Here is a 25,448-nt window from a genome sequence, read left to right as displayed (position 1 = left end):
ATACAGTTGTTTGAAGTTGTAACGTTAAATATTGATGACCCTATATGCTACTGTCGACCCAGGCAAACCGCCTACTTGCAGAGGCATGCATAGGCCTAGGCTACTGGCGAGTTGAATGCACAGTATTTCATGTTTGTGACTATATTACTGGAACTGGTGTGGTTTCGAACCTTCATCCTCGCACTGACAAAGCCTTTGATAGGTTAATCCTGGTAGTTTTGCATACTTCTAGAGAAAGATAGATTTCGCAAGCAAAAAATCACAATGAATATGTTTATTTGAATTATTCCACGGCAGAAAAAGTAAAAAAATATGCACAATTTTTATCCGCACCACATTTGTCATCCGCACTGCAATTTTTTTCATCCGCACAAGTACGTACCATCCCACAGGTTGAAAAGCACTATTATAAATCAAAAATTGTCTATGACTAAAAATCTTCCTCAAGTTAAATGTCACTGTTGGACTGCTCGTCTGAACCTAATTGGTTGTCTTCGAAAACAAAATAGTGTAACTGACCTCATGTATTGTTACTGAAGCAGCGAGGAACGAGATTAACTGCCTGAAGCCAGACTTATACATTGAGTTTGTCAGATGTTTCTGGTTAGTAAGATTTTCCTGCAGACGTGTCCGTTAAGATTAAAAAGTAACAAATGTAAGTGCACTTTCACCAACAAATATAAGAATAAGTGGCACCTTCATGTTTATGCTGTTAAGTGTAAGAAAACAATTTTGATATTTTTGTTTGTGTAAATAATAAAAATTGAAATTGCCACCATAACAAATGAAATTACTACCGTATTCAAAACAACAATTAATTTTAGTAAGAAATAACCAAGTCTTGCATCATTCATGTGTTGCAATATTTAGGTCTTGCGTCATTCTGACCACGGCACACAGTCGTGTATCCCTAGATGAGGATTATGAAATAATGATCTAATTGATGTTGTTTCTTTTTGCTTTGCAAAGTTTATTTTTGTTCTCTCTTGGAGTATAATAGTTTTCTGAAAGTTTAAGCTCCATAAAATGTAACAACAAATTTTCGTTTGCTGTGCTGTATACAGAGTCATCAATAATTAACATTACAACTTCAAACAACTGTATTTACCAAATGGTAGACAACTTTTGAGTAATAAACATATAATATTATTGTCAAATAAATAAATATTTAAGTAAAACAAGTTTTACTCAATGTATCTGACATTTGCGTCGATAACAAGTTGAAAACGCTTCGTAAAAGGAAAGAACTTGCAAGAATCACGAATAACTCTTTGAGGTATTTAGGTCCATACTTTTTTCAGATTAGCCTTCAGCGCTTTCAAACTTTAGTGGTGTTTAGTCGAAACCTTGCTCTCAAGGTAAGACCAGATGCCAAAGTATTGGGGGTTCAGGTCTAGGGATGAAGGAGGCCATTCTTCCTTGGAAATGAAGAACAGCACATTGGCTGAAAACCAGTTTTGCGTTCTCTTAGCTCCATGTGAAGGGGTAGAATCTTATTGGAATTACCAATTACGTTTTTTTAAGTGTTTCTTTTCCCAAGGCAACAATGAACCCTCAAGAGTCAAGAATGTCATTTTGGTAGTTTTCTTGATTCAATTTCACTCCTTGGTCCACAAAAATCAATGGACTCCTTCCTGATTCGTTGACTGCGGCCCACACCATCACTGATGCTGCCCCTTGTCTCCGTGTGACTACCCGGGGTTCTATGTCACCATCTCTTGACCAAACACGATCATTCTGACTGTTAAAATGATGCTAGGCATCAAATTTCTTTACATTGTTGAACACAAGGTTTGGCAGCGTGCCTCCTCCTTCAATGCGTGAGAGCAGAATTCTGGCTCTGGAGAGACGTTTCTCAATGGTATTGGCATTTAGCAACTGCTTCTTCATGTGTTTGATTGGTTTCATCTTCAAATCCTTATTGAAAACTGTGAGCATGGTTCCATAGGACACGTTTGCCTCCTTTGCCAATTTTTGAATTAGATCTCTTGTAACGTTAATTATTGATGACTCTGTCCACATCGTCTGACCATGTAAGCCCAAAAACAAGCATCGATTTATAGCAGATTGAATGATGAATATGTTATGTGGTCTGTACGTTGTACTTGATACACACTAGGTTATGCTACGATTGCATAAGTAGAAATGCATATGTAATAATTTTGCATTGGTTGTAGAGATGTCAAACCCTCGAACTTTGCCATGGGAAGAACGTCTGCCACTAATCGAACCGTATTTATGTTAGATTTTGGCTTGGCTCGTCAGTACACCAATGCTGCTGGCGAAATACGGCAGGTGCGTTTGTGTGATATATCTAATTGCTAGCCTAGTCATTTAATCCTTTTTCAATTCCACCATAACACTCAGCTCATGCTGTCTTTTAATTTAATTAAATAAGCAGGATAGAAGCAATCACAAAATGCTCAACCTTCAAAACTTTCAAATTTTTTAGGTTCTTGCATTGTTTCCTATGATTTTGACCTTGAGAAATCCGAAAAAGACAACCGTTTTGCCCTAAGATGATGGGATATCCTGCCTCAAGAGGCCTGAACATTTCCATTTTTGCCAAAATTACCCATTTTTGACCTGTTCAGCCATGATGCTGACGGTGGAACTCATTATTTCAACTGAAAACACTTTTATTCAATGCTTTACTTGATAGCTCACAAGTGAAAATCAACTTTTGGTATTTGGCATAATTTTGAGAATTGTGGGGGGATTTAGAAGATTGAGAAGCAGCACTTAGCGCCACTAGTGGTGAAAATGCATTTTGCTTATTTCAGGTAACTGATACACATCTTTTGAAATTTCTCAATTGGTCTAGTTTAGCGGTTCTCAACCGGTGGGCCATGGCTCACTAGTGGGTCATAGAAGAAATTTGAGGGGGGCCACAGACCTGCTTAAAAGTTTGCCAGAGTTAGTGAAAATTTTAGGTTTATTTGTGTTACTATAGTTAATTTTACACTTGTGTGTTTTGTTTAGTTGCTTTGACTGTACCAACAATGAATGGTGCTGCTGTAATTTGCTGCAAAATGGTAATTTTCATTCTAATTATTGAAACAATAAAATAACCTTGGTGGCGTGACATAGGCCTAATCAATCTTGTCTGTTGAATAATATACAGACGTTGATTTTAAGCAACTGCAACAGTGTGGTTTTCATAAGGAGCCACTTGGCTCCACAAGGAGAAATTTGTAACTTGAAAGGAGAGATAATCGTGTTGGAAGGAATTGGGAAGGAATGTAGATGAAATGTAAATTTATCTAAATAATCTAAGTTGGTCAATAATGTTCAAATAATCTGTTTTGAACTATATTCTGCTGTTTTTTGTTTTTAATCCTATTTTGCAATTTTTTTCTTGCATAAATGGTTGATGGGCCACAAGAATTTTTGTGCAATAAAAATGGGCCACGAAAGAAAAAAGGTTGAGAACCACTGGTCTAGTCTGACAGAATGAGACCTCAGATTTATTTCTGACAATGAAGTCATAGTGACATCATAAAATTCGTCATGACGCCATCTCAAAATTTTTAACTTGCGCTATAATGATTTATTACAGGGCAAGAGATTAGTTCATTACTCTGCAAGATAAGACAGTAAATTTAGCAGGCTACATTGCGTTATTGGTACTTTCTATCCCTGTCAAATTGCAAGAGTGAAAACAATTGAACTGTGCAAATAAAAAAAACTCTCACTCTGAAAAAAACTATTGCTGCAATTTCGACACTACTGTTTTTCAAAACAGACTAAATTTTCTGCATAAAAATAAAGTTCAGGAAATAAATCACAGCTGAACATTAGCAAAATGCATATGCAAAAAACGGTATGCAATGCTACACAATGGTACTGCTTCAACCTTTACTGCTTTGGAGAATAGACTTATTGCTGGGACAAAATGCCCACGATGTGTTCCGGGTTAGTGAGAGTAGGACAGAAATGGGTTAGACCAGGGATTTCCAAACTGGGGGTCGCAGAAAGTGTACCGATTTTTCATTAAGTAGTCTATATTAACACTTCTGTGCAAGTTGTTAACTTTGAGAGTCGCACACTCAATACTTCTATTTTTAGAAGTTGGTGTGGTAAAATAAAATCAGAATTTAAAGCCTTTTTGTTGCAATGTGAAGTAAGATAGCTTTCAAAAGTTAAAGCTTTAAAAGGCTATTAGTGTTGAAAATTAGAGTCGTGATTTTTTTGACAAAAATAGAAGTCAGACTGTCCACTTTTTTTGCAATAACATCTGGTTTCTAAACTTATGCTATTTATCAAATTTGCTTGAAAAACTGAACGAAGTTAATTTGTCTTTTTGAAACAAAAAACATCAATGTTTTTACGTTAAATTCTAAATTTGAAGCGTTCATGAAAAATAAGGACAAAAAATTTAAACATCTGCTTGAAAATGCTTGAAAGTGAACACCAGGTTAAAAATGGTCCATTTGAAATGTTCTACTGAAGAGTTTTTGGGCTAACAATGATGCAGAATCAAATGTTATTAGACCTCTGGTTATATTAACCATTTGTCAAATCTGTGAAAAATTCTATCAGTTTACATTGGATCTAAAACCTAATCTATTTACAACGCAAAAACAAAGTACTGGGCACCTCTCTCAGGAAGAGCTTACTGATCTACTGATTTGAAATTTAAATTTTCTGGAAATTTATGAATTTTGTCTAAAAAAAGCTTCACCCTTTTTGGCTTTGCTTTAAAGTGGAATACCTCTGATTCAGCAGCAGGGCTAACTGTACTCCTGCCGTTTGTATCTACGTATTTGTGTTTAAAATTTTCAGCCGCAAAAACTGGAGCAAATGCTGAGCACTAGTTGGGAGGATCGTTTCACCGACGATTCAATTACAATGATCACCTAAAAAGGCTTGCTTAACAAAGCAACATTGATGTAGAATCGCGGAAAACTTGCCAGTGACATGTCAATCAGGAGGAAAAAACTAGTCCACATACAAAAACAGCATACAAAAGGCCCAGGAAAAACAAAACATTAGAAAAGACAAGGTAAAAAGACGATGTTCCCCATCCTCCGTACAATGTGATTTATGCTCACGTCTTTTCTATCGTAGACTATGGGCTTCCAAAGCCACATTCGATATCACCATCCAAAGCGAAACTCGATTCGATGACAAAACTAATGTTTGGGCACGAGCTGTAGCCGACAACAATTTATACAAATCAGCGTTTTTATCATTGATGGCAATCAAAACAAAACAAATACCATCAAAACCAAACAGAATAAGCATCATTGAATCAGCCTTGGGACTAGTATTAACAAACATTGACTCACGGCTGGACTTGCTTTATAGCAAAAGCGGTCGCATCCATCACACTGAAAAAATGTGGACTTGTCAATCGAAGCGTTTCATAAATGGTCCCCAACACGTAGCATACCATCCACATTCTTCTTCTATCGAGTCTTCTAAAGTTTGTTGATACACCACAGATTGACACATTCTTCCGCAACGGAGTTGTATTATACACTGACAGGTCCCACCTACTGCACCGGGTGGCAAGCCGAGGGCAAACAAGAAGGTGGTCCGCTGTTTGGGGCTCGGTGCCCCACATTACAGTATAAGGATTCAAAGACCGAAATGGCCGTAAGAACGGTTGTTTGATTTGTGACTCTGAAGGTAGTTGAATCGAACTTTTGAAACTGGCATGAGCGGGAAGAGTAGTCATTACTTCAGGAAAAGCTTCCCATTGTGTTAACCTCACAATCGCTAGGGTAGCTTTTGAAATCTCACCAGTCGTAAGCATACCCAGGGCAGACTTTTTCGATGAAACGTTTGCCTTCCATCTGCAGATAGGGTTTGTACTTCAATAACCAGGCAACTGAGTGTTGCAACTTTGAAAAGTCTGAATACCGTCTCAATAGCAAGGGAAAGCCGTCACACTCTGGTTCAGATATCCGAACGGTGCAAATCTTCTTCACTTCAGGATCTTCTTTCAAGTCTCCACAAATTCTGGAGGTATTAGCCACTGGGTTTCAATACAAAATTTTGGTCCATATAACCACCTAGCACTAGCAGCCTCACTTGCCTTACTGGGTGAAAGGCCGCGCGATGCAATGTCGGCAGGATTATGATCGGTGGGCACAGCCACTTATCTCCACTGATCCAACGAGGTTAATGATTGAAGTAGTTTAAGTCTATTGGCTACAAATGTATAGAAACGATATGTTCTATTACGTAAATAATTATGATCTATTACGTAAGCAGTTCTCGAAATTAGCGGCGGCACACGGCAATTGCCGTGGTAAATGCCGCTGCAAACGTCATAATGGCCATTCTGCTACGGCAATAAAAATGCCGTCGCAAAATGAGCATTTAATTTGGACAAAAATTGTTCAAAATTTCTTCCTGTTTGATTTACTCGCAGCGGGAATTTAATCAGCAGAAACATCGCACCAAGACCTCACCTCGGACTATTTTACTTGCTGTGAACACTCACACAGTCTTCGAAATTAGCAGATTTTTACTTCTCAAAAACGTTGACAAGGCCAAACGGCAAAAGTTGAAATTGCCTCGGCAATTGCTATAAACGTTTATTACGAAAAAATTGTACTAAAACATGTAAAACGAGAAGAGAAAAAATAATCGAATAGTTTATCACGACCGCACTGTTTGATTTGTTGTGATGTAATAGTACCAAAAGTAGCGATAAAGTGAGCAACGCGATACGCACGCTGTTACGGTGATTCAGTTCAAGTCAGCACAAATCGATTTAATTTTCCCGGCGGGTTATATCGCGTAACAACAATGCCCAATGAGAAATTTACGTTTGTTTTACATTAATTTGGCATCTAGCGACGTTGAATTATCATGAAATAACGTTAATTGCTCAATCAGATACCGGTAACAAATCAATAGCTCCATGCGAGAAGATTGCCTCGATTTACGTATATTTACTGCCGAAGAACCATTTATCTAATTTTGTACCACTTTTTATATTCGCAACCACATCGGTTAAAAATAAGCATTCGATGAAAGAATAACTTTTGCGTAACAATTAAGCCAGTCTTTGTAAGGTTGCAAACTTTTTACAGTTCACAAGAGCATTATCAGCGCATAAAATAGCTTACGTGATGCTCTAAGCTACCGCCGTGTGACACGATGAAGAAGCGCATAAAGTTTCGTTTGATTAAAGCATACGGCAATTGCCGCCGTAATCCAAGGTTTGTTGATTTGGCGAAGGCAATGTTTTTGCCGTCGTAGATGGAAGCTAATTTCGAGGGCTGCGTAAGTAGTACAACAGTGGCATCTGTCCAATAAGTTACAGAAAATCATTTAAAGTCAAGTTCATGAGAAATCATATTACCAAATTTAACAGCTAGTAGGCTACAGCTGCAGTCAACGCCAGCCTAGGAACACTAATAGATTTAAGCGTGGCGACTCTAGCTTTTCCCAGAACAAGTGCACAAGTAATTAAATTATTGGTGTAAACAACAGGTACGTAAGCACACGCTCCGTAACCATCAACTCAGAAGCATCAGAGATTACATGCAATTCGATTTTGTTAGTTTCCTGGTTAGGGAGCTTAACGCTTCTTGCAAGAGATACTGCCTCTAAATTTGGTAATGCCTGCACCCATTCTACCCAGGCCCTCTCCAAAACCACCCATGGATGAAAGTGGTTCATCCTAAGAAAAACCTAAGCGGCAAGTTTCTTGCAAGATTTTTCTAGCAGGCAGGACACATGTCTGCAGCAACCCTAGGGGGTCATATGTTTTAACAATAACTGACAACAGCCCCTTTCTAGTACAAGGTTTTACATCCTGGTTCACTTTAACCTCCAGGCAATCGGAATCCGCATTCCAAAACATGCCTTGTGCCTTCTGAGTAGGCAGTTTTCGTTGCTACAGGTCAACTACACTCGAAGCATGATCCTTTTCTGGAATAAGGCTACGAGTACGAACATCCTTATTATTTTTTCTTTGTGTAAGCCTCTGGGGCCGAGGGTCTATCCTTTCACCACCCCAGATTCACGTTGTTCCCGGACCACACTGGAAGGCTACTAGAGCAGCCAGTTTTTGGTTTCATCATCCATCACTCGCAGACCTTTCACTCCGTTAGGTGGCTTGAAGATGGTACAATCATTGATGATGTGGTCTGTAGTCTGTTCCTCGGCACCACATTCACAAGAGGAGGAAGAGGCCATTCTCCATTGGTGCACGGTTGAGGCACACCCATGCTTGTCTTGGTAGTGTCGGCGAATGGGGCTTGTTTCGGCGTCGGAGATGAACGAATGAAGTCTGGTGGTACTTGACTTCCATCCAGAATTCCATTTATGGTCCGTTCAAGTAGCTGCAGAGATGTCTTGTTCATCAGCTTCGTTGATCAGAAGTTGACTGGCTGGCATGAATGGGTGTCTTGATTTCAGTCGACGGGGGTGCTCGTTTGGGAGAGCAGAGATCTTGTGGTGGACAAGATGGTTAGGCTCCAGTGCCCGTCAACCGAGACGCAAAGTGGCTTCTTCACGACGAAGGGTTGGATGCCAGCGAGAATGGGGAGATTGTCCAATGGTGTGGGATGCAGGCATCCGGTCACTGTGCGCAAGGCGCTGTTTATGGCAGTGTCTATGTTATGACAGTGAGCACTGCAGCACCAAGCAGGTGCACAGTACTCTGCTGAAGAGTGGACAAGTATCAGCCTTAGCCCTCTAGCTGGAGCCTGCCAGGTGCTTGAGCTTCGCAGCGCGGAATGTCAATTTCTTGCGCAGTGACACCAAATGGTGGCAGAACGTGAGCGATTTGTATAGTGTCACCCCAAGATACTTAGGTTTGGGGCAGAAGGACAGAGATTTTCTGTTGTTCTTGACATGTAGCTCACGATCAGCTTCCCGATGTGTGGATGGAAAGCTGCTGCCACAGTATTGGTGTCACTGAGTTTCGGTTGCTAGTTCTGGACCATAATATAACCGTCATAACCATAACGCTATTTTACTCAATAAAAATACTCTTTGATTAAACTGACTGTCTTGTTTATATTGACACCTAGGTCACAAACCGAATTTATTAGAACCGCTGCTTGAAACAATTAGTTTTACGCATCCAGAGTACGTAAGTCGTAAAAATTTTGATATTATTAGCTCATAATTGAAACAGTTGGAAAACAAGCCGATTCATTTCCTTTTTGTGCGAGTGAATAACAACGATCAAGACAGTAAAGTTATCGAAATAAAATGCAAAAAATCATGATCTCAAGCAGAATGGAAACCCGTTTCATTAACCTCGTTTTGCTAATTACTTACCTTCAGAGCGTTAACAACGGCGAAGTGTTTTCTCTTCTGTTTTTTATCGAAAGTCTTTATAGTCTTTTACCGAATACCGTATATACTCGAGTATAGGTCGAGATGTTCGCAAGTGATTTTTATCTCAAAAAGACAGGTTCGACTTGTGCATGGGACAAGCTGTTGTCTCCAACTCGGCAGTTTTCAAAATGAACGCATTTTTGCTGATGCAAAATCATTGCAGACGTAGATTACGAAGTGTGAAATGGCGTCGGCCGAAGTAAAAGTATTGAGTACGTTTACGAGTCTCGTATTTGTAAAGATTCAAACTTAATATTCAAATTTAATAATTTTCTTGTCAATTCTAAACTTTATGCACTTGTTGAGCAATATTCATAAGCTTACGAGACAAAACAGCAGAAAGAGCTGTTTTAAGAGATCATTTTTGTTATTTTTGCATGTAGGATATAATCGTTCTTATTACATAACATTCCACGATCGTTGAAGTCGATGTCAAACCTTAGCGGCCGGCGCATAAAACAATGATGTCAGGTTGGCTAGGTAATAATAGCGGTAAGAGACGTCGTTAATACAGGCAATATCTGTGACCAAGACCATTAAACACATTTTTTTTTACCGGTTTTCGATTTAATTCTCACACAATGCGAACAAAACAATGCGTTCTGTTGAATCATAATTGACCTCACGGTGGGAAGACCTCGTTGCAAATAGCGCGTCTAATTTAGCTGGTTTACTTATTATTGTCGTGAATACTGAATAGTAGTTCCGTGACTATTCCAGCAGCGTAAGTTATATACTGTACGATCTACTTTAAAATTTCCTCACCGTATGTTAATGCCAATACTTAGATACCGGCTAGGAAATAATAGCGGTAAGAGATGTGGTTAATGCAGGCAATAACTGCGACCAAGACCATTAAACACCTTTTCTTTTATCGGTTTTCGATTTAATTCTCACACAATGCGAACAAAACAATGCGTTCTGTTGAATCATAATTGACCTCACAGCGACCTCAGACCTCGTTGAAAATAGCACGTCTAATTTAGCTGGTTTACTTATTATTGCCGTGAATAGTTATGTGACTATTCCAGCAGCGTAAGTTATATACTGTACGATCTACTTTGCAATTTCTTCACCGTATGTTAATGCCAATACTTAGATGAACCTTCGAATGGTAGTGTCAGGAATAAGCTATTCGACTTATACACGGGAGAAGAAAATATCACCAATTTTCAGCTCAAAAGTAGGGGTTTGACTTATACCTGAGATCGACCTATACTCGAGTATTTGCACCTTTGTTTATCTACACCAAGCTCACTGACAAAGTTCACGTACTTCGTTGTTAGCAAGCTTATTCTGGGAGGCATAATCCACCCCCAACACAACGTCCATCCCAGGGCAGTGTGCAAGCCAAAGGGTTGGTTATCTAACCCATTCCTAATTACTTACTCTCACTAACCCGTTTCGCATTGTGGACATTTTGCCCCAGCAATCTAACCCGTTTCGCATTGTGGACATTTTGCCCCAGCAATAAGTCCATTCTACAAAGCAGAAAAGTTTGAAACAGTAACATTGTGTAGCATTGCATACCATTGTTTTTGTATGTGTATTTTGGTGATGTTCAGTAGTAGTATTCCAGTTTTACTCTGCGATGTCCCCGTTACCGAGGGTGGCCGGATTCATCTCCAAGTGCCACAATTGCCTTCACACCCTGCCTCCATATCAATCTGTCTAATGCGTCCTCTCTTGTCAAGCCCACCTTGCTGTTCAGCTGTAATTCATTTTCTGAACTTTATTTTTGTGCAGGAAAGTTAGTTTGTTTTGAAAAACGTTATTGTCAATATTACCGCAATAGTTTTTCTATCAAGGTGAGTGTTTTTTTTTATTTGCGCAGTTCAATTGTTTTCACTCTTACAATTTAACAGGGATAGGAAGTATGAATAACGCAATGTAGCCTACTGATTATACTGTCTTACCTCACAGAGTAATGAGCTGATCTCTTGTCCTTTAATAGATCTTTATTGTGAAAATTAAAAATTTTGAGATGGAGTCATGATGACTTTCATGGCGTCACCATGACTTCATCGTCAGAAATAAATCTGAGGACCTTTTCTGTCAGACTAAGCCCATTGAGAAATTTCAAAACATGTGTATAGGTTACCTGAAACAAGCAAAATGCATTTTCACCACTAGTGGCGCTAAGTGCTGCTTCTTAATCTTCAAACTAAATCTCCCCACACTTCTCAAAATCATGCCAAACATCCAAAAGTTGATTTACACTTGTGAGCTGTCAGTAAGGCATTGGATGAAAGTGTTTTCATTTGACATGGTCAGGATCATGGCTGAACAGGCAAAAATGGGTGATTTTGGCAAAAATGGAAATGTTCAGGCCTCTTGAGGCAGGACATCCCATCATCTGAGAGCAAAAATGGTTGTCATTTTCGGATTTTTCAAGGTCAAAATCATAGAAAACAATGCGAGAAGTTATAAGATTTGAAAATTTTTGAATTTTGAACAGGTTTAGTGGAAGCAGTGGCTAATGATCTCGCGGCCATTAACATCACCGCAACATGGAGCTGTCTTGCTGAAGATCATCTTATATGGGAACAATTTCTTCCACATTGACTCCAACCGACCATGATATATAAGAATGATGCTTTAGCTGCAAGTTAGCAACAATCGATTTGCTTGCTTATGCCAAAGCTGCATATCTTTAAAAGCTTAATATTGGTAGTTTGATGTACTTGCATGGTTTTGGTTCCCATGCCTGGACCCAAAGTGGATCTTGAACTGTTTGTTGCAATGCTCTAGTGCAGAGTTTTCCAAACTATATGCTGCAAAAGACTTTCAAGTGTGCCACGAAAGTCTGGTGATTTTGAATGTTGCAGCCGTAGTGCACAGCTCTGCCGTGATTTTGATAAATCTAATATCTGCCATTTAGCCAAAAATGACTTTTTTGCATTTTTCTACGTTTAAAAACTTCATGCATCTCCTGACAAAAATTTGTGCCCCAATGTAGTATGGTGTGTGTTTCTAATCTGGTGTTTCTTCAGTTTTCTAATCAGTAGTTTCTAGTCAACCGTACCAGATGCTGTGTACTGTGTAGCCAGTGTAGTAGTCTACGGTAGCCTTAAATCAGTGGTTCCCAACCTTTTTTTGGCTGTTACCCTAATCTCCACCCTGAAGTGAGCCAATTACCCCCACGATCAATTTTCAAAAACAAAAGTGTTTATTGCTATGTATTTTAAAGTGCTAACAATGACAATCAAAATGCAATACAATACTCGTCATCAAGTGAGCCTCTGGGGCCGAGGGTCTATCCTTTTACCACCCCAGATTCACGATGTTCCCAGACGACACGATAAAGTTACCAGAGAGCAGCCAGTCTTTGGTTTCATGATCCATGACACGCAGACCTTCCGCTCCATTAGGTGACTTGAAAATGGAGCAGTCATTGATGATGTGGTCTGCGGTCTATTCCTCGGCACCACATTCACAAGAGGAGGAAGAGGCCATTCCCCATTGGTGCATGGTTGAGCATGCATGCAATACAATACTGATGTTGGTTCCTTTTGAAATCAAGTTTTAACGCTTCGTTCATTCGGAGAGTGATAAATTTTTCTTTGGTCGGAAAGTTGTCATCATCAACCTGGCTGTCATCACATGTGAATGGCTCAGTGTACCATTGGAGACTAGCCGTGTCCAAATTCGGAAAGTGCCGTAGTTGTCTATCTTCTTGGCTAGCTGGGCTAAGTGGTCAGCTATTTTACTGATTACGTCATCCTAAGTGGACGTCGTTAGCAACGGATGAAACAAACGCTTCCTAGATGTAATTGGTGGATCACAGTTTGGTCGGAGTTGGTACAAGCGGTTGCTTTTTTCGAAGATTTATTGTTTTTTGCAGTTTAATAAAACTGTACTGGATACGTTCCTACAAAACCTAAAATATACTTTAAGTGAAAAATGAAGAAATCGTACGAATCATCATTCATATTTAATTCAACATCACTACTCAAAAATAAATAAAAGTTTTCTCTCTCTCTCATAATGTGCCTTCAGTTGGCCATTGAAATCCTGTGTAACGGCCATCTGGATCTGGAAAATTGTTTCGGATTCGCCAAACAATGCATGACGGCATCACAATCCGATTGTTGCTTCCGAGAGCATCACCTTGTAGTATACACTCCAGCCTGTAGGCATTTTTACTTTAGTGGTATTAACAAAATCATCTTCAGTGAAGTGAACATATACGACTAGTTTTGTATGGCCCATCCCACTTTCGAACACTTGAAGAAAACTTTGACTATTTTCATCTCAGCACCTTGTTTTGTGGGAAAGTGGGAAAAGAAAGCACACGGTCTTTGTCACTGACAATGTCACATAAACAGCAATTTGTAGGCATTGCCTCAACCATAAATTAAAGGTGCTGTTTGTGAGATACTGTTGTTACACTACAAATGGCTATAGCCAGATTAGGACAAATAAAAAAGTATGAAAATTGTAGCCCTATGAAACTGCAATTTCAATTGAATTGAGATGCTGTTTGATAAAAGTAAACTCAACCTATTTGATCGAAACCTGATAGTAATAATAAGTACACTTTTTCATTTCGGTAATTCTTAATTTGCACATGCTTTAGACCAACAGAGCCCCACACATTCACGTTTTGCAGTAGTCGTACCATACTTTACCAAGTCATCACAGAGAAAGAATGCATCCTTCCCGCTTACTGTGACGTCACAGCGGTGTTGCCGTTTTTATTTTCGCAATTAAATGAGTGCCAGATTCGCCGATGTCAACGAAAGTTTGCAAGCGTGTAACTTAGTTGCCTGTTGATATTTTTTACGATTTGCTGGTCAGGGAAGTTTGTTAGTGTCATCTTTTTGGTATCTTAGGTAAATTTAGCAAATTTATTTTCCTGTCAGAGGCACTTTAAGCCTTTTTTTTTGAGGTTTGTGGTTGAACGTGTGTTAGAAAGCTTTTTCTTGATTTCAACTCGGTCTGTGCCGCAGTTTGTCTAAAGAGAGGGTGTTTTTCATCGCATGTTTGTTTTTAGCCTTTTAGCTTGACTATTAACATTTCTTTTTAGGAAGTGGCTGCATTTACGGCGCCGTAAATACAGCCGTTCCATGCCTTTTTTTAAATCTTTACGTCGCTTTTACTGCGCATGCGCGCTGTTGCTGGAAAAAAAGTGCGTATATAACTTCTAAATTCAACTGTTTTTGCCAAGTGAATCAGAGGCGCGTGCGACCTTTGTCTAGCTCGTACTCACAAGGATATGAGTTTGATTCCACCGGAAGGTGATTTTTTTTAAAAATTTAATTCTAACCCGAAGTGACTCAATCATTAGGCTCCGCATTTTTGTGGCCGTTCAGTTTAGTTTGTTTTTAGTTTTGACCATCACAACGAAAAAACAGTATATGACAAAAATAACAGAGGTATAGAAAAAAGTAGAAGCGATAAAACGCGGACGTTAAAGCGTGTATGATAGCAAAGCAGGACAATCAGTTTAAAATAATATGGCAGTCGTAACACTTAAAATTTTTTATAAATTTAGAATTTTTTTTACTCATTTTATTTGTTAAAGAAAAAAACTCACTAGCCTTTTTTTCTCTTTGTTTTAAATTTATAAAAATTTTGTTAAGGTGTTAAGACGACGCCAAGGTTACGACCGTGCCATATTTCAAACTGATTGTCCTGCTTTGGTATCATGCACTCTATAACCTCCGCGTTTTGTCACTTCTACCCTTTTCTAGACCTCTGCTATGTTTGTAATATACTGTTTTTGTTGTGATGGTCAGAACTAAATACGGTCATAAAAATGCGTAGCCAAACGATTGAGTCACTTCGGGTTAGAATTTAGTTTTAAAAAAAAAATCACCATTGGTGGTATTGAACTCATACCTTGTGAGTGCGAGCCAGACAAAGATCGCACGCGCCACAGATTTACTTGGTAAAAACAGTTGAATTTACAAGTTATATATGCACGTTTTTTCATGTGTTTCGTTTAGAAAGAGAAGGTGAAAAAAGAAAAAAAATATGCAGCAAGCGCGCAGACGCAGCAACAGCGCTCAATCGCTCATGCGCAGTAAAAGCGACGTAAAGATTAAAAAAAGGCATAGAACTGCTGTATTTACGCCGCCGTAAGTGTAGCCACTTCCTTCTTTTTAATGCGTGGTGGTGTAGTACCAGCAAGCAGATCTGCAAGCTACTGGTAACTCCATTCCTGCCTTTGCTCCACCATGCATGTATGCCAGAGACTTCAATTCCCACAGCACAACTTGGGACTACCGCCACTCAAACGCAGATGGCTTATTGGCGTAGCGCTTGAATCATGGGCATCAGTCACTGGTGTGCAGTTGCTGTTCAACCCAAAAGAACCAAATGCTTTTTGTCAGGAAGATGGAAAACATCGGCCAATCCGGATCTGGCCTTTGCTAACCTAAAAGAATCATTACCAGATCGTAGCATCCTCAGCGCCTTCCCTTAGTCTCAACATAGACCATGCTTCATCACCCCTGAAAATCCATTCAACCCAGTCCCAAGCAAACATACAAAGATGTAGAAATTTCACAAAGCGAACTGGACCGAGTTTACACTCTTGGTTGAAAAGAAAACTTGCATAATCCAGAACCAACCTTTGAATGGTTGGAGAAGTCTTATAAAGCCTTCTGCAAGACCATATTCATGGCAGCAAAGACGTCCACCCCCGTGCTTTCTGTTGACTGTTTATCCCTACCTGAGATGAAGAATGTAACAAACGCTGTGATGCGTTCCTGGCTTGGAAAACCGGTGAAGAGACATCCATGACTGCCACTGATCTGTTGGAACACCTCAACCTATGGAACACCTCAACACGTATTGGAACACCTCAATGCACCGTAACTGCTAACTCCATATCACAACAGCTCCTCATCATCATTTTGTTCCTTCCTCGTGTGGAGGGTTGGATACAATGCGCCATTGTTCTCGACCATGAGCTGTGCGTACCATTCTGAAATTGTCGTTCTGCTGAACGGACGTGTTTTTTTTTCTCTCTCTTCTCTCTGCTCTCTGGCTTCGGGCGTAATGCCAAGTGAAAAATCAAGAAAGTCTGGTACTTCTGTAAGAGAGGGCAATTCGGACAGCTCTAATCATTACAGTTTGGATAAAATGGTTGAAAAATGCATGCCTAGAATTGAGGAATTGATAAACAAAGCAATGGAAAGACTGGTAAAAAAGCACGAAGAAGAGATTTTACCACTTAAAACTGAAATTGAGCAGCTAAAAGACAGCCAAAACTTTATATGCAACAAATATGAAGAGATGAAGAAACAATACGAGATCGTGGTTAAATCAAACAAGGTACAGGAAACAGAAATTGAAAAACTAAATACTAGTGCAAAGAAATTAGACACCAAAACAAACGAAGAATGTATCAAATTAGATAATCTAGAACAATATGAAAGACGACAAAATCTTGAGTTTGTCGGAATACCAGTGAAGAAAAATGAAGACATTTGCAATATTGTTGTTCAACTGGCCAGCAAACTCGATGTTGAAGTAAAAGAAGATGAAATTATAGCAGCACATCGACTACAACAGAAGGTGATGCGAAACCACCTGCGGTCATTGTGCGCTTCAGCAATCGCAACGTGCGCAACCGCATCTATAAAAATCACAAAGCTGCTCGAGACCAAGTATTCCCAATAGAAGGAATGAGAGAACTGTACATCAACGAAAATTTAACACAGCAACGAAAGAGGCTTTTCTGGCTCTGCAAACAAAAAGCAAAGAATACCGATATGTTTGGACTACAAATGGACGGATATATGTGAGAAAGAGTGATGGTTTCGATTCAATTATAATTAACAAAGAAGACGATCTAAAAAAGCTGTGATGGTGGGTGTATTTGTTATTCCTCTTGTCTTTTCTTTACTTATTACTTTTAACTGTTTTGGAAATACCACAACGGTATGCTTATGGAATTAATAGATGAAGACTTTAGTAGTAACTATCGAAATGTATGTGAAAAACACACAACCACCAGTGTCATAAAAGAATTACTTACTAACACGACGTCAGATCTAACTGTTTGTCATGTTAACATAGTGAGTCTAAATAAAAACATAGAAAAACTAGATCAACTCCTTTCTGACATTTTAAAACCAATAGATATACTCTGTTTGACTGAAACACGACTAACGACTAGCACCGAAAGTCTCGTTCGACTTCCTGGGTACGAATTAATTAACGTGAATTCCAGCACAAAAGCAGGAGGAGCTGGTATCTACTTATCAAATAAATTAACTTTCAATAACTTAGACACTCTCCGCCTTAATTTAAAAAACTGCGAAGACGTCTGGGCTGAAATCTCGTTGCCTAACAATGAGTTCCTCATCGTCGGATTGATTTACCGCCATCCTTCTAGCGACATAGGCTCCTTTCAGGAAAGCTTTATTAATTTGATTAAATCATTCAAACCTAAACAGAAGTATCTGATCCTAGGTGATTTCAACATCGACTTTGGAAAGTATAAAGAAAACAATAAATTAAAATTTTACTTTGATGAAGTTACCGCTGCGGGTGCGTTACAACTAATAAACATACCAACTAGAATAACTACAACTACTAGCACAATTATTGATCACATTTACACCAACTGTTTACACCCCCATAAAATGAAACCCTTTGTAATTTCAAGTGACGTATCGGATCACTTGCCCATTATGGTCAAAACAAACTTTACGGCATCACATAAAGAGCAGTCGAGGCCATTGATTAGAAAAATCACCGCACAAAGGCTTGAAAAATATCTAGCTGATCTTGACTCTAACCTTCAAACTTCAACCGCAATAAGCAGTAATAGTATTGAATGGCTTATTGCTAAAATGATCTTCTTAACAAACCTACATTTTCCTAAAGTTAAACACGTAAACAACATTCCTCATCAGGTAAACCTTGGATTTCTAATCGTATCTTGAAGCTTATCAAAAAACAAAATAAACTTTTTCGAAAATTTCTCAAAAATAAGGATCCCACAATACACAATGAATATAAGCAATTTCGTAACAAACTAACTCGCATAAAAACCAAAGCGAAAAAGGCTTATTACAAAGAAATATTCAAATTAGGTAGAAGTTCCTCAGATACTTGGAAGACTATCAACAAGATAATACGTAAACAAAACAAAACTAATGAATTACCATCCAAAATCTCGCTTAACAATCACACAACTACAGAAAAACCAGAAGAAATCTGCAAGGAAATGAATAACTATTTTGTGAATATTGGTCATAAATTAGCCAAAAGTAAACAAATAAGCACAAATTACAGAAATATTTTAAAAAATGGACGGTCTAGCCCTGTTACTTCCGTCAGCCTGCAACCAACAGATAATAACGAAGTAATAAATATAATTGATGACCTCAAGCATAACAAGTCCCCAGGATACGACGACATTCCCTTGACTATTATAAAGAGCTCCAAGTTCTTAATAGCTCCTTATCTTACCCGAGTCTTTAATAACTGTATGATTAGTGGACACTATCCTGAAGCTTTGAAAATAGCCAAAGTCATACCTATTTATAAATCAGGCTCCAAGCAGGAACCTCAAAATTACAGACCGATATCGATTTTATCGCCTTTCAACAAAATATTTGAGACAATCATTCACAAACGCTTGGCTAATTTCTGGGACAAATATAAACTCTTCTCCCCTTTGCAATTTGGATTTCGCAAAAACTACTCAACCAATTTAGCAATTACTCACTTCCATGAAGATATCATAAATGAACTAAACAACAATCACATTGTGTGCTCAGTATTTATAGATCTCAAAAAAGCATTTGATACAGTTAATCACGAAATCTTAATCGACAAGTTGAATCATTATGGCGTAAGGGGAAACGTTAAAAACCTTATTCATTCCTATCTAACCAATAGGCAGCAATATGTATATGGCGGGGAAATCAACTCTTCTCGCTCAAATATTACTATTGGAGTTCCTCAGGGCAGTGTACTTGGCCCCTTTTTGTTTTCAGTTTACATAAACGATCTTCCCGATGCAACTAATTTGAAAACTCTACTCTATGCTGATGACACAGTTCTCTATTTGGCTCAAAAAACTACCAGCAACCTCCAGCCGATAATGAATAAAGAATTATGTAAACTCTACACTTGGCTTGATAACAATCAGATGACACTCAATTTGAGTAAAACTAACTACATACTCTTTAACAATAAAAAGACTACACTCTTCAATATGCAAATAAAATTAAATGATACAATAATTAAAGAAGTTGACCACACGCGCTACTTAGGAATCACAATAGATAACAAACTCAACTGGAATAAACACATTGATAGCCTCTCGAAAAAACTATCCTCTTCTTCAGGCGTACTGAGCAAACTTAGAAAATTCACTACTAGAAAAGTTCTAATCAATATTTATTATAGCATTGTACACTCGCACCTACAATATGGAATTATCAACTGGGGATGCGCACCCACAAAATACTTGAATAGAATTCAGGTTAGACAAAATAAGATAATTAAAATCGTTACAGGAGCATTTGAAATGAAAACTAAATTACTGCCACTCTATCAAGAAAATAAAATACTAACTGTTGATTCTACTTATAAACTAGAAATAAGCAAATTTATGTACAAATTTTATAATAATAAACTACCGGAAAACTTCAAAACTTTCTTTACACATGTATCATCTATTCATTGGTATAACTCCCGACGTTCAAGTTCCAATTCACTTTATACTAAACTGGCAAATACCCAATTATTTCAAAAAAGTTTAAAATGCATGGGAATCAAGGTATGGGACAGTTTACCTCAAAATATGAAAAAAAAACATGAACAAAGGCTTCAAATATTTCAGTAAAATGTGCAAAATACACTTCTTCAATAATCAAGAGCTATAAAAACGACATCCACTACCTGACTATGTTAATTGTTATTATTGTTTGTAGTATCTGTATTTGTTTTGTTTTTTTCTGTTCTTCCTTCCTTCTTCTTTTTTGTGTCAATTTGCAACAATATTAACAACGCAATACTTTCTTTTGTGTAACTATTTGAATGAGAGAGTGCAGACTCGACGACCTGCTACGCCTTCAGGGCTACGGTCTTTCGCACTCATTGGATGCACACTGTCAGTTTTTGTTTTATGTGTGTTTCGGGGTTTCGCATCCAAACAAAAATAAAATGACCATCCATCCATACTGCACATTCATAAGTTAATTTTGTCCATTTTGTGATGTTTGTTGTCCAAATCATTTTTGGTCTGCCTTTACTTCTTTTACCGTTTATTTTCCTTTCTATTAATGATCTTTGTAGTGAATTTTGCCTTATTGTGTTTCCGAAATACTTCAATTTTCTTTTTTTGACTGTTTGTAAGAGCATTTTGCTTGAATTGAATTTGGAGAGTACTTCATCGTTAGTGATAATTTGTTTCCATGAAATTTTTAACATTTGCCTGTATGTCCAGAGCTCGAAGGCATCAATCCGTTTCTCCATTTTTTTTGACATTGTCCAAGTTTCAGAATTGTATAGTAGGGTCGACCAGATATAGTATTTTAAGATCCTGAGACGAATTGATAAATTTAAACGTTGATTGATTAAAACATTTTTCATTTTTCCAAATGTAGTTCTTGCAATTTCTATCCGTCTAAGAATTTCATGGTCACACCTCCCATCTTCAGTTATTAAATGACCAAGATATGAAAAAGATTTAAATTTTTGTATAATTTCATTGTCAATTATAATTTGGAGTACTGGAGTGTCTGGTGATTTCGAGATTATCATTGATTTGGTCTTTTTAGCGTTAATTTTCATATTAAATTCTTTACCAATTGAGTTAACATTGTCCAATATTTCTTGAAGATCTTCTTGTGATTCAGCCAACAGAACAGTATCATCAGCATATCGTAAATTTGTTATATTCAAGCCACCAACTTTTACTCCTTTCATATCATCAATGGGTCGAAAAATCATTTCTGTATATAAATTAAAAAGACATGGAGAAAGTACACATCCTTGGCGTACTCCACGCTTGATATCAATTCCTTTAGATAAATCTTTTTTCATGCGAATAAATGCTTTTTGATTCCAGTACAAATTGATAATAAAACGTAAGTCTTTGCTATTCATACCAATATTGGACAAACAATGAATCAGTTTCTCATGGTTAACTCTATCAAATGCTTTCTCATAATCAATAAAACATGCACATACATCTTTATTTACTGCATTGTAACTCTCACAAATTGTTCTGAAGTTAAGTATACCCTCTCGTGCTCCTTTACCAGTTATAAATCCACTTTGAGTCATGCTAACCTCATTCTCAATAGATTTTCGATTTCTTAATAAAATTATTCTCAACAAAATTTTCAGTACATGACTGATCAAACTTAATGTTCTAAAATCACTGCAGTTCTTTGCTTTGGATTTCTTTGGTAGTCTGACAAAAACAGTTTCATTCATTTCTTTAGGTATAAATCCAGTCATATATATTTCATTACATAATTTGTGTATGCGTTTTAAACTTATGCCATTGAGTGCTTTTAGCATTTCTGGATAAATGTTATCCTTTCCTGCAGCTTTATTACATTTTAGATCTTCAATGGCTTTCTCAACTTCAGATATCAATATTTCTTCTCCTTCGTTATTGGTAATTTCAGGCATACATGTTCTGCCATCATCATATAATTCTGTTACATACTCTTCCCATCTACTCTTTATATCCTCTTCATGAAATAACATTTTTCCTCCACTATCCATGATGCAGCTGTTTACTTGTTCAACTTTCTTCAAACGTGTTAGCTGTTTAACTTTATTGTGTATGTCAAGTGACTTATGAGATGCTTCTAGATGTTCTATTTCACTGCATTGATTTTCCCACCACCTTTGTTTAGCATCTTTGCATAATTGGGATATTTCCTTATTTAAAACTTTATATTTCTTGTGATTATTGAATTTGTTTTTCTTTCTCTGTTGCATTAAGTCAAGTATCTTCTCAGTAATCCAAGGCTGTTTAATGTTTTTCCTCTTTGATGGTAAAATGTTGGCAGCTGCATCATTTAAGGTTTCTTTAATTTCATTCCAACTTCTATCTAGAGTTTCTTTTGTAATTACTTGAGAAATTTCTGTTTGCTGTAATAATTCAAACTTATTGTTTACTGCAATACTGAATTTCTCTCGATATTGTTCATTTTTAAGCATGTTCATGTCCATATGTTCTGACATATTTGTTCTTTTCACTCTTTTTAGCTTTATTGGATTTTCATAACAACTGGTTTGTGGTCAGACATTATGTCACATCCTGGATACGTTTTAACTTGTCTTACTGCATTTCTGAACCTTTGGCTTATCATAACATAGTCAATTTGATTCCGAAATTGATAACCTGGACTTTGCCATGTATACAACCGCCTAGTAGGATGTTGAAAAAGAGTGTTCGCTATTACTAAATCATTAAGTTTACAAAATTCCAGTAACCTTCTTCCACGTTCATTTAAATTGCCAAATCCATAACGACCAGTTGTGGGATATTCATGATGATCACCCACTATTGCATTAAAATCGCCCATTACTATATTAACTTCTCCACTTTTAGTATATTTAAGTACATCCTTTATTGACTCATAAAACAACTCAATCTCTTCATCAGTATGTTCTTGGGTTGGTGCATAGATTTGTAATATATTTACATTAAATGGTGCTGCAGACAATTTAATCATCATCATCATCATAACATAACATTTCTTTTTTCATTATCATACCGACGCCGTACATATGCTGTTCTCCTCCTGAATATACAAAAACAAATCTATCTTCTGTCACTTTACCATCACCTATCCATCTAGTTTCACTTATCCCAATTAAATCAAAGTTCATGACCGACATCTCTTGTTTTAAATTTTTGTATCGACCTGCTTTATAAAGGGTTCTTACATTCCATGTTCCTATTTTGAGTGCCCTTTTTCTAGTATTTAGCAGTCTACCATCAGACTTATGCCTTCCAGAGGGATCTGGGCATAAGCCATCATCACGAGCAGCTGTGCACATAGAAGAGGTTCCTTCTTCCCTGTAGCTTTTAGGGGACTTCACAGCAGGGAGCCCTGATTAGTCTCCATGACTCATTTTCGTTTTAATAGCTAGCATTGTTTACTATGGAATATATACTTGGTAAGGCTCCAATCTTTTCCAAGGTGACCAGCCACTGTACTCTAAACGTCAAAAGTGTGCCTAAACGGGTCACATCGTTTTGCTATCATGCCTTCCAAGCCATTGACTATTTATGGTTCTTCTGCCTTTTCAGCCATTCTAGACTTTATGCACTTAAAGGGATTGACTTCCCTACCATGTTAAAGCTGTTCTAACATGCGCCTCATTTAGTTTAGCCAGCATTATGCCGTTACCAGGGTGTGGCCGTTGATGTGCATTACCAACTTCGTGGAGCCATAAATGAGACTTGGGGTTTACATGAAGGACCAATGTTACCATTACTCTCATATGAGAAAATGGAAGAACTAGAGGTGCTACCTTTCACACAAACCCCCATACACCCCAACAGCTCCTAGCCTGTAGCAAATGTAAAGTGGCAAATGAGAAACACGCCCTTGCAGTGAAGCAGGAAGGGAGCAGGTTTGAACGCCCCAGGCACAGATGGCCATTTGTCAGCCCCCTTTAGCACCAGAGAACTAGCATCTGTCATCAAGCAAGTTAAAACCACAAGGAGCTGATAACATCCCTCCAGAATTTCTTAGACACTGTGGCACCGAATGTTTGACATGATTGAAAGCTTCTATTCTGCTTGCCTGACCTTACACAGACTATACCAAAATTTGACGAAAAGCCACTGTGGTGGGCTGGTGGCACTACGTAAATCAAACAAGCCAAGTGATGATCCCAAGAGCTATTGCTCAATATCACTACTCTGCGCTCCATATAAGACCTGGAATGGCTTCTGTTAAATAGACTCGAACCAGTTGTTGATCCTCAGCTGCCTAAAGAACAAGTTGGGTTTCGGCACGGATGCTGTACTAACCAAGCACTAAAACTGACCGAGGATATTGAGGAAATTTTCGAGAAGGGCAACAAGGCAGTACTAATCTTGGTGAACATCCCTGCTGCTTGTGACATTGTGTGGCACCAAGGGTCAACACTAAAGCTCCTCTGCATGATATCAGACAAAAATGTAGCGCGATTTTGTACTAATATTTTGGCAAATTGGACTTTCTTGCTGAAGACCAGTGATGAGCAGTGCAGCCGCAAGACTAACTATCACACCTTTTCACCTGTGCAACATGGAATCCACGCGCCAATTGTCGGTTTTTCATCATCATCATCAACCAATTTTGATTATACAGGCCATGAATTAATCCTCATGTCGAGGGTGTGGCCTGTCTGTCGAGAACAAAGTCTTCCCCTCCACACCTCGCGATTTATTGGGTTGGCAAAGTCCATGTTCAAGGCTACAAGGTCATGTTTTACAAGTTCTTCCCAAGAAAGTTTGACCCCGCTGTTCTTGCTGTCTACCTTGACCCCGCTGTGCTGCAATGTTGACACATCTGACCTGTGAGATCCAGCTTGAGCTGCGCTCAACGTGAACAAGCCATCTCAGTCTGCCTAATTGGAGGACTTCATTGGTGTCTTTTATTTTGAGCTTTGATAGAAGAGTCTCAAGCTGGATGTCTTCAGGCTTGACTAGGCAGGTCCATCTTACCATCGCTTTGTCATTACGTTGTAGGCACTTGACGGTGCTTGCTAAAGTAGCCCACATTTCAGAGCCACTTTCTTAATGGAAACTCCGTACAACACAACCCATGCCCCACTTACCTAGGAGTGAAGCTCGATCGGCAATTGACCTATAAACAGTGTTGTACGCGTCAATGAAATAAATTGACAGCGTCAGCGCAAATTGCCTAAAAACTTTACGGCGTAAAGTACTGCAGCAACTCTAAAAGAAATTGACGGCGTCGGTGCTAATTTCTAGCGCTATTTTAGCCAGGATCTCACAAAACGGAAGTATTGCAACCAAGTTTAGGCTAACAATGGCTATAAATAAAGAGCAGGTTTTATGGTTTGAGACTGTATTGTAACAGGCCTTAAAACTCGTGTTTTTTTTTCGGCAGCCATCGTGGCCTACCGAGAGTTCCTTCTCGGCGGCCAAATCTGCGTACTTGGAGGCCAAAATACTAATA

At 38.2% G+C, this 25,448-nt stretch overlaps 1 protein-coding gene across 6 annotated transcripts in view; it reads left to right on the top strand.

Moving 5' to 3' along the window:
* LOC145766947 (uncharacterized) overlaps positions 1 to 25,448 on the top strand; it is a 147,440-nt gene that overhangs the window by 92,117 nt on the left and 29,875 nt on the right. For 5 of the 6 annotated variants that reach the window (XM_082578661.1, XM_082578665.1, XM_082578662.1 and 2 more), the window contains one exon: positions 2,178 to 2,295. The exons of the other annotated variant lie outside the window; for it this stretch is intronic. In XM_082578661.1, coding sequence (XP_082434787.1) covers positions 2,178 to 2,295 — 118 coding nt within the window. The remainder of the gene's footprint in view (positions 1 to 2,177; positions 2,296 to 25,448) is intronic. 6 annotated transcript variants of the gene reach the window in all.

The sequence above is a fragment of the Aplidium turbinatum genome, chromosome 3, assembly GCF_918807975.1.
Source record: "Aplidium turbinatum chromosome 3, kaAplTurb1.1, whole genome shotgun sequence".
NCBI classification, from domain to species: Eukaryota; Metazoa; Chordata; class Ascidiacea; order Aplousobranchia; family Polyclinidae; genus Aplidium; species Aplidium turbinatum.
The sequence above is the reverse complement of the archived record's forward strand: the minus strand, read 5'-3'. Positions and strand labels throughout refer to the sequence as shown.